Source organism: Phalacrocorax carbo, chromosome Z, assembly GCF_963921805.1.
Source record: "Phalacrocorax carbo chromosome Z, bPhaCar2.1, whole genome shotgun sequence".
Lineage (NCBI taxonomy): Eukaryota > Metazoa > Chordata > Aves > Suliformes > Phalacrocoracidae > Phalacrocorax > Phalacrocorax carbo.
In genome coordinates this window covers 21,879,426-21,890,177 of record NC_087548.1, presented here as the reverse complement: position 1 = coordinate 21,890,177, position 10,752 = coordinate 21,879,426, and the positions used below count along the sequence as shown (strand labels likewise).

Genomic DNA, 10,752 nt, shown 5'->3' with positions numbered 1-10,752 from the left:
AATTTTCCCAGGGATTGAAGTAAGGCTGATGGGCCTATAGTTACCCGGATCCTCCCTCGAGCCTTTTGCTTGAGGCTCTTTGCTGTTAGGAACAGCTACGCTACAAATGGCTGAAGAACAATGATGTGTCGAAGTAGAACAGTACAACAGCTCAATTTAGGAAAAGAGTTTTAGTGCACTTTGCTCATTGTTGCCAACATGCTACATTGCCCTTTTTGTGTACAAGGTGGACTCGAGGATTTCCATTGTAAGAAAGAAATGACTTGGCAAGCAAAACACTGTCAAGCTGCCCTTTTTTTCCTTATAGACTTGAACACTAAGACAGAAGCTTTGCAACACATTGCGCAATTTTTTGTTTTTATTATTAAATGACAAAGTGTGGTTTGTTACATTGTCACATTGCTAGTCAGAAATGCTTCAGTGATGAAGAAGTTGATACTGGGTCAACCCAAGCCCTCATTCTAGAACATTCATTTACAAAGAAGTTATAGTAATATTCAACAAACCCAGCACAACATCCCTTGCTTTCTTCAGTGAAAATACCCATCATCCTTCCTCTAGTATTTATGTTACTATATAAATTAGAAATTTTTTTAGGACAACACATCCCCATATTTTAATGAGATCAAAAGAGGCTTCTACAAATGTTACAGGAGTCTTCACACATCATCATCATCTGATGTATCACTGCTGGTCGTCTCAGAATCCTCATTCTCCAGAGCTGGTTTGAAAGTGCTGTTTTTCCAGGGCCCAAATTTGAAGTCACAGAAAAAGCCATTTTTCAAAATGTTGTTTTTCCGAAGGCCATTTTTTTGTAACTGAAATGAGAAAACAAGATGTATTTAGAGAAAGAAAAAGCTAAACTCAATCTGTTGTATTTCAACTTTCTCTGCATCTTCACCTCTGGGCTACATTAGATCCTCAGCACTACCTTTTAATACATACACAAAAGGAAAACTCTCTTGAGAGCCTTCACTTCCGGGCAAGCCACCTGTATCCAAGTGCCTCCAATTGTGCTAAGCCCCTACAGTCAATGAGGCCTTACCCTCTTCTCACCCACTTCCTCAGAAGCCTTGCCTTAGTGATCCCTCTCCCACACTGTCTCTCCTGCAATGCAGTCCCCTTTTCCACAGTGCTGCAAACATCTGTGCTAACAACTGCAAGGTCTGTAATAAGGAAGGGGCCCAGAGGAGAAGCAGGAGGGAGGAATGGGTATCCCAATCTGTCTACCTGACACAGTCAGAAAGTCAAAGACACTGGAGGGAAAGGAAACAACTGATTCTAGAACAAGAAAGGAATTACTGCATTTCCACACATAGTGCAGAAGCTGGTCAATAAGCCAAGCATTTAAGAGTTTAATATTCCAAATATTCTAATTTAACACATGTTCCTAGACTTATGGAAATATCACATGTTCAGATTTAATATTGCACAAGATTCTCCCCTGCAGACTCTGTCAGGTATACACAACACTCCTAATCTTAAACAAGTAAAAAAATTCTAGATTGCCTTTTCAGACTTTGTTACTAGTAAGTTAACTGTCTCTCAATTTCCAACAGAGAAAATTCACATTCCAGAGAACCAAGGAAACTGCATAAAAACCTTGAAAGGAAGTTACCTTTCCTCAGGCTAAGTTGAGGAACTGGAAAGCCTGTGCAGTTCTATCAGCAATGCTGAAACTACACAGAAGAACTCCCTTACACTTGCCATGATATTTTGAGAATAGGCCTTACCTACAATAAGCACTGGTCCCCTAGCCTTTTACAGCAAATATTCTTCCAAAAGCACAATACTGAAATGGTACTGAAACAGCAGCACCCCTAACCATCAATATTACTGCAGATTCTCCTCAAAGGTAGGCATTTAGGGTAGCCAACTACAAGTTCATAATGGAACATTAACTTAGTGTTACCTGTTCACTAATGACTCGGAACTCCCTCATCTCATCCTCTGTTAGTGGAGCACATGTTTCATCATTTTCATTGTCTTCCTGCCAGCCCATCTCCTTTAATAACCTTTAAATTAAAAAGGAGAACATGAAGGAATTTGCTACACACATGCAGACATTTCAAGCTCTGTTTACATATGTGTAAATGGATTAATCAGTCTTTTTTTTAAAAAACTCTACCACAAAAGTAGGTTAAAAGCCTTACAAAAGATAAGCAAAGCATCGAAGTTGAGACGTTCTCAGGTCCTTACTGCTACATGTGGTAAAAACTGTACCTTCTTTTTAAAGAAAGAATGTATTTCCTTTGCATAACTGCTCTGGCGAAGCAGCAGTGTACCCCTTGAAAATCATACAAAAAGCCAAAGTCTCTCACTGAAGGAATCTGCAAGTTCTCCTGGAAAACACAGCAGCCATGAGGAATACTGGTGGTTCCCTCCACGGGAACCAATTCAAGATGCAATGGCCTTATATGGTTTCTTTTTTGTAGCACATGTTTATGTTGGAGCCAGGACAGGCTTCTTTGCAAGTGAATCTTACACAATATCAGCAGATGCTGATATTTCAGCACAGACTACAACTAGTAGGGCATTCTGGGATGGGGGGAAGAAAAAAGAGGCAGATTCCTCTCATGACTAAGCTTGAGATATCCAAAGATGCAATAAATCGGTGTGTTTTAGCTAGTGCCAGAAGTGGGATGGCAGTATCTGAGCAGGAAGAAAATGGTTTTGTATGTGAAGATGCTGTGAAAGCAGGTTCTCTGAGGGTGAAAACACCATAACATTTAACAACGAAGACAGTAAGTTCACCTGCTGCAAAGTTTTTGCCAAAAGGATTAGCACCTCCTTCAGGCAAACCATGCACTTGTTAACCTTAAATGTTAAAGGAGGTTGAGAGAGTCCTATAGGAAGCAGCCTGAAGGGTAAGGGGGTCTAGGAAGGCTGGGCATTCTTCAAGAAGGAAGTCTTAAAGGCACAGGAGCAGGCTGTCCCCATGTACCATAAGATGAACCAGGGGAGCTGCGAACGTGAATGTCCTGGCTGAACAGGGAGCTTTTGCTGGGACTCAGGAAAAAAGAAGAGTTTACCACTTTTGGAAGAAGGGACAGGCAACTCAAGGAGAGTACAGGGATCTCTTTAGGTCATGCAGAGAAAAAATTAGAAAGACAAAGGCTCAGCTAGAACTCAATCTGGCCACTGCTGTAAGAGGTAACAAAAACATGTTTACAAATATATCAAGAACAAGAAGAGAGCCAAGGAGAATCTCCATTCTCTACTGGATGCAGTGGCAAATATGGCACGTCCTTCTTTGCCTCAGTCTTTAATAGTCAAACGAGTTATCCCCAGGACATTCAGCCCTCTGAGCTGGAAGGCAGGGACGGAGAGCAGGATAAACCACCCATAATCCAGGAGAAAGCATTTTATGACCTGCTGCACCCCTGGACACTCACAAGTCTATGCTCCCAGATGTGATCCACCTGAGAGTACTGAGGGAGCTGGTGGAGGAGCCTGCCAAGCCACTCTCCATCATTTATCAGCAGTCCTGGCTAAACAGGGAGGTCCCAGATGACTGGAGGCTTGCTGATGTGACACCCATCTACAAGAAGGGCTGGAGGAAGGATCCAGGGAACTACAGGCCAGTCAGCCTGACCTCAGTAGTGGGGAAGATAATGGAGCGGTTCATCTTGAGGGATCTTAACAGGCATGAGCAGGACAACCAGTGGATCAGGCCCAGTCAGCATGGGTTCATGAAAGGCAGGTCCTGCCTGACCAACCTGATCTCCTTCTATGACCAGGTAACTTGCCTAGTGGATGAGGGAAAGGCTGTGGATGCTGCCTGCCTAAGCTTTAGGAAAGCCTTTGACACTGTCTCCCACAGCATCCTCCTAGAGAAGCTGGTGGCTCATGGCTTAGACAGGTGTACTCTTCATTGGGTATAAAAACTGGCTGAATGGCCAAGCCCAGAGTGTTGCGGTGAATGGAGCTCAATCCAGTTGGCAGCCGGGCACAAGTGGGGTTCCCCAGGGCTCAGTGTTGGAGCCAGTCTTGTTTAATATCTTTATCAATGATCTGGATGAGGGGATCGAGTGCACCCTCAGTACATTTGCAGATGACACCAAATTGGGCAGGAGTGTTGATCTGCTCGAGAGTAGGAAGGCTCTGCAGAGGGACCTGGACAGGCTGGATGAATGAGCCGAGGTCAATTGTATGATGTTTAATGAGGCCAAGTACCAGGTCCTGCACTTCGGTCACAAAAACCCCATGCAACACTACAGGCTTGGGGAAGAGTGGCTGGAAAAGAAAAGGACCTGGGGATGTTGGTTGACAGCCGGCTGAACATGAGCCAGCAGGGTGCCCAGGTGGCCAAGAAGGCCAACAGCACCCTGGCTTCTATCAGCAGGAGTAGGGAAGTGATCGTGCCCCTGTACTTGGCACTGGTGAGGTTGCACCTCAAATACTGTGTTCAGTTTTGGGCCCTTCACTACAAGAAGGACATTGAGGTGCTGGAGTGTGTCCAGAGAAGGGCAACAAAGCTGGTGAAGGGTCTGGAGGGCAAGTCTTATAAGGAGTGGCTGAGGGAACTGGGGTTGTTTAGTCTGGAGAAGAGGAGGCTGAGGGGAGACCTTATCGCTCTCTACAACTACCTGAAAGGGGCTTGTAGCGAGGTGGGTGTTGATATCTTCTCGCAAGTTAACCCAAGTTGTAGGAAAAGAGCAAATGGTCTCAAGTTGTGTCAGAGGAGGTTTAGATTGGATATTAGGAAAAATTTCTTTACTGAAAGACTGGTCAGGCATTGGAACAGGCTGCCCAGAGAGGTGGAGTTGCCATCCCTGCAGGTGTTCAAAACACTTGGAGACGTGGCACTTCAGGACATGGTTTAGGAGGCATGGTGGTATTCAGTTGATGGTTGGACTTGATGATCTTAGAGGGTTTTTTCCAACCTTAGTGATACTATGATTCTATGAATAGTTATAGAGATCCTGTTAATGTAAATAAGATATCAGGCAATGGCTTATCATCTAAAGTTTGCAGGACCCCTGTCCCTTTGAAGTGACATTAGACTTCTAGAATGCTTAGAAGTGTGAACTATGTAAAAAAAATTAAACTTCAGATTTGCCAACTTGACACCAACAAGGTGCCTGCATATTGGAAACTTCCCCAACAGAAGGGAAGCTCATGATATATTTTGTACTAGATGTGCCAATACTGTTACTAGGTAAGCACAAGTATCCTGTGAGTTAAGCTGGTCACTTCAAGTCCAATTCACCACAAAAAGGCTTACCATAATATCTGTCCACATGTATGCAGAGGTCACAGACAAAGGGCTGCGACAAAATGGAGACACAGCCTCTCTGAGATACCATAAAGGAAAGACACTTGCCCAGAAACCCTATGAAGGCCATTCAAAATAATCCAAATTGAAAAAAAGAGAGTTAGATTTGAATCCTATCTTCTAGTCAAAAAAATAATCAGCAGCAGCCTCTCATGGCCAAAGAATTCTGCCTCCATAGCCAATGGGGGGGGGGGGGGGGGGGCAGGGGGGGGAAGGCAATAGAGCAGGGTGCATTTCACTTTTCATACTCATGAGGGGTAAGAGGTTATGTGACTTTCCTCTTCGGGTACTGCAAAAGGAAAAGTTCTCTAGTCCAACTGCACACTTGTAGAGTTTGCAACATAATTTATCATTAAAAATAAAACAAAAAACCCCAAACCCATAACAAAACCAAACCCCACCCAACAATCATCACTGCAATTTTGTAGTTGCCAAAAACATTAAGAACTTGACAGAGCTCATGACAATCTGATCTCCAGACTGAGCTGTGATTTCCCAGCAGCATCATCCTCATCTCTACCAGTTGCTACTGCAGTTACTTTTATGAGATACTATAATTGTTTCAAACCTTTTAAAGTTACTGCCTCCCTTTCCAGTGCACTGTCTTGTGATATCACTGACAGCACCAACAAGTCAGCTACAGAAATAATTACTTTAATAATGAGGAAAAATAAAAGTTTTACATAAGAGGCAGCATTTAAAGTATTAAAACAAATAGCAATTATATGCTTTGTTCCTCTTAGGCATGCAGATGAAAATCAGAGGGATGAAGTCACTATGCAGTTTGCTTTATTTCTTTAAAAGGAAACCTATGAACTTGCTCTGCTAAAAAGGTCAAGTCAGTACACAAGTCCAGTAGAAATAAAGTACATTCCATGTTAAATCAGTACATGTCTAAATGTTAAACTTGACAATACTTACTGAACATTTTATGTGTTCAAGTTTTCAGATTCTGACTTCTGATCTAGTAAGAATTTATGACATGTTCACTCACTATGAAGGAACACTTCATATTATTATGTAAAGTACATACCTATGCTCTGCCTCGAGTGAGATTGAAAGAGCATCTGCCTGAGGGAAAGCTGAAGATTGAATGATCGGTTGAGATGTAACTGAAGCATTGCCATTCTCCTGTGGAATTTCATTTTCAAAGTTTCGATTTATCTCTCTCTCATGATGAGGACTTTTTTTGTTATGCAGGTTAAAGGAGTCATCATCCTGTTAAAATTATACATTTACAAAGTTTAAAAGTAAGTTTCATTCATTCGTAAATGTCTGCAAGAACTACGATTGAGTTATTCTGTTCAATTTAAATTAAAGTTTAAATAGAGACACTCTATACTACTTCGGGGGTAATTTTGTTCACACTTTCAGTGTTTGCAATACCTAGATACTACAGAAATCATAAGTTATGCCACTGATCAAGTAATGTAGAAAGCAACTCCCATGCTCTGCCTCAAACGTTTTTCTACAAAGTTTCAAACATATCTGAAAACTCGATCTTACTTAAGCTGTCTTTCATACTTACAAAAATAACATTATCTGTTGAACTTACAAACAAGGCTCCCAATTAAGTATCACAGCCATATATGTCAAGAGAAGTTTTAAAGTGTAAGAGTTCTCAAGTTGACTTAGTGTAAGGGGCAGGTCACAGCCACCATACCTCAACCAGCAAATCTGTCTGCTACAAGCTCAGAAAGACTGGATACTGGTCTCGAAATTCAGAGAACATCTTCCCCTGCACACATGCACTCACCACAGCTTCTCAAGCTGTTGTTAACAGCAACTGTAATTTACTAGCCATGAAATAGAACTCGGAAGAAAGTTCATTTAGAAAGCAGACAGTTCAGGTTCACTCAAATATTAAAAGCTCTTTAAACCTATAAACCAGAGATGTTTCTTTTTATTCTACTCATTCAGCAACCTGTAGTTCTTATTTAGTGTGAACCAAATAGCCTCAGAAGTCTTACCAACTGTAAAAACAAAGAGGAGAGTACGATCATTATCTAATTTTGACAACAAAATCCACAACCTGAACATTTAAGAGCATTATCCATAGCAGGAGGCAATCACTCAGCCAATACTGCACTTGTAAGAAACCATACTTCACAGCCCAGGATCAACACAATCATCATCATTTCCCTTCCACTCAGTGTTGTTTGCTTCCAGAAATTTTAGAATGCTCAGCAAGAATTTTGTAACAAGTACCCCTGTAAACTTACATTCAGCTGTTAAATCATATACCTGAAGTATGCATCTCAGATTGTTAAAAATATTTCATAAAACAAACAATTTTAATAGCTACAGGGCAAGATAGCTTCTTCCAAGCACAATTCAGCCGCTGATTATGATTTGCCTTGTTATTTCAGGTGACATCTGAATCATGGACATGGCACTTCAGGACATGGTGGTGTTGGGTTGACAGTTGGACTTGGTCTTTTGCAGCCTTAATGATTCTATTATTAGGTTAGTGCTAAGCTTAATTTGTCCTTTTTATTGTTGCGAAAGACACAGATATACCTCAGTTATTAACATGTATGAGCAGATATGGCAGAAAGAGAAACTATTAAGAAGCACTGGAAGAAGAGTAGTACTTGGACTTCTAAATTCATCAAAATCTAATTCTTTTCCTTCATTTAGAGAGCCAAGACCATGACTTAGCAGCCGCTTACAGCAAAATAAGATCTGGTTTATGGTCCATCTGAAAACTACTGCTGACGGGTCTACAATAGGTATGAATAAAACTACCTTCTCTTGCCCAGTATGATTCTTGTCTTCATGTTCTTCTGGCGCTCTATCTCGTTTCAATGCTTTCAAAAATTCACTCTTCTTATCAGTCCGCATTCTTGTCAATTTTGTTAAACGAGGCTGACCAACTTTGTCAACAGGGGATGAAGAATTTGACCGATTACACTGAGGTAGAGTCAGAAAGATAAAGAATATTAGACATTTAGTCATTTAGAAAATTTAGAATGAAAGACAGATTCCCTGGCACCTGTAGTTTCAGGTTTCACATATATTCAGCCGTTGAAAGCAGAGCAAAGGTATTTGTATTTCAGTATATATAGCTCTTATATATAAGCCCAGAGATGCAGGGTTATGGAGCACTGCTAACAAACAGTAGACCTTCTGAAGTATACAATACCATTACCAGCTTTGAAGTTTAAATCTATCAGGCTATACTTAATAATGCACCATTTTTACTCCAAACCAAACATATAGTACTTAAAGGTCAGTGATGTACCTTCCATATTTATCACACAGTAACTTCCAAAAAAAAAACCCAAACTTATTTAATACAGTTCTGCATAAAACTTACTGATCCCCTTATCTAACCACATTAAACATTTTATAGATTTGACAAAAACTACAGACATTGCTTTACCTCTTTCACTGAATATTGTGATACAGTAAACGCCTTGGCAGTTGATTTGAAAGGACTGAAATTGCTAACACCATATGCAGAGTCATGAGGAAATGGATTCCCAAATTTGTTTTCTTTTGCTTTGCTTTTCCACTGTGTAGGCTAAACAAAAATTTAAACAGAAATTTAAGGAGCCATTAACTACGACTCAGAAAATGATTAAGCAAAAGCAAATCACAACTACAACCATCACCTAGTGCGAACACCTGTTTTATTGTGGAAAATAAACTGTTTATGAGCAATTCATCTACTCACAAATACCATTTACACTTTTTAAATAAAGACTAAAGTTTCAAAACAATTAAGTTCCTCATATTTGAGGTATTAAGAATCAAAATATTAGTCTTCAACAGCTGAAGTATTGGTTTTAATGTAGAACGTTAGAGAGTAAAGAACTAACTCCACCATATGCTCTCAGGAGCAGAGAAAATAATCCTGAAGCAAAAAATCAAGAGATGAATCTGGAAAGTTGCATTTGGAAAGAGACCAGAATAACATTAATAGGTTGCAACATCATCTCTATCAATAATTGCGTAAATTCTGACGGTATTTTTACACTATCTCTCTCCACTAGGTGTCTGTTTTTCTGTTAAAATCATATAGGAATAGCAATGCCCTTTGTATAAGTTAAAAACATCCTTTTTGCTCTCATTTGGACAGCTCTTGCACTGCTCAAAAGTAGTAAGTGAGAAACAAAGAGAGATCCAACTGCAGGAGAGTTTAAAAATAAAAATAAGAAAAAGTTGTTTCCATTCACTTTTGAGGTGTGCTGTACTTAAGATTTGGAAGCATAACACTGTAGGAACTGTACTCTCAGGGGTGAAACAAGCACATTCAGAATTACAGCACATTTTTTCCAGCATGTTGCTCATGCCACCAGTATCCAAGACTCACCTTTGCGGGTGGAGTCACAGGTTTAGGGAATAATGCTTTATAAACACTTGTGCCAGTTCCATTCCTTACTGGCTGTGAACGATGACTTCCTACTACTGGGAATCCAGATATCTGCAGTTCTTTTGTGCTGCCCTTTTTAATGACCAGCATTCTCTGAGATCTAAATTTGGGATTCAAAGGATACTCTGGAAAAAAAAAAAAGAAATGCGTATATATATAAATATTTGTGTGCACATGCATACAATCTTTCTAGTTCATAAAATACTTGATAGCGATATGGTCCAGAGCAAACAGGCATAAATCAGGAACTTAGTCCAGTATTAGTTCCACAAATAGCACACTGTACACACATGAATACACACAGGTTCTGTTCCATTTTCTACAACGACCATTTGTAAAATATTTCCCTTGGAAATGCAGGAATTTTACTTTCAGAAAGCAAAGATATTCTTCAAAGCAGCCAGGTACACAATTCTTGCTTGCAAATCTAAAATCCAAATACCATTAATTGTTGATAATTACCTAATGGTCAAAGGGTTTATGGTTTCCTTATTTCCCTTTAAGGTTACTAAAAGAATAATTACTTATATTTTGATTAACAGGGCAGTTTAGAGCCAAATGTTCCACACTGAGGCTCTATAAACATGAGTCAAGAGATGTGCACTACTCTAGACCACAGCAATGAACATTTTCTTTATCTTCACACCTCAACGTAAGCTTCAGATGTTCTGTTATGCCCAACATTTTCGTATTCAAGAGAGCACTAACAGATATACAGTCAGCTGTCATAATAAATAACTGACAATTAGCAGTTTTAAAGTACACCTAGTAAATAGTTTTAAATTTTCAAAAAGTGGAAAAATACTTTGTTTGCACATGTATTCCAATGCTGCATTAACAGTCTTTTCCAAGATTATCCCCTCTCCCTGCATGCAATTCTACTTCATGTACAGAGTCACCATATCCTACATTTTTTTAAAAAAAACCAAAACTTATCTTAAAAGCAGAAGTGACTTTAGCTTTGTTTAGCAGGTAGATGTTACAAAACATCCATAACTGTACACTTTTCATAATACTCTGATCATATATACACAAGCTAAACTGGAATCTAACAGAAGCATGCATTTTTAACAGGCATTAGAAGGGGAAGGCAACA

General features: G+C 39.9%; 1 protein-coding gene across 7 annotated transcripts in view; it reads right to left on the bottom strand.

Moving 5' to 3' along the window:
* Positions 1-338: 338 nt before the first annotated feature.
* GPBP1 (GC-rich promoter binding protein 1) overlaps positions 339-10,752 on the bottom strand; it is a 35,323-nt gene continuing 24,909 nt past the window's right edge. For all 7 annotated transcript variants that reach the window (XM_064437792.1, XM_064437788.1, XM_064437794.1 and 4 more), the window contains 6 exons: positions 9,597-9,781; positions 8,664-8,804; positions 8,027-8,191; positions 6,312-6,496; positions 1,913-2,015; positions 339-818 (listed from right to left, as the gene is read on the bottom strand). In XM_064437792.1, coding sequence (XP_064293862.1) covers positions 660-818; positions 1,913-2,015; positions 6,312-6,496; positions 8,027-8,191; positions 8,664-8,804; positions 9,597-9,781 — 938 coding nt within the window. In that variant the 3' untranslated portion in view covers positions 339-659. The remainder of the gene's footprint in view (positions 819-1,912; positions 2,016-6,311; positions 6,497-8,026; positions 8,192-8,663; positions 8,805-9,596; positions 9,782-10,752) is intronic.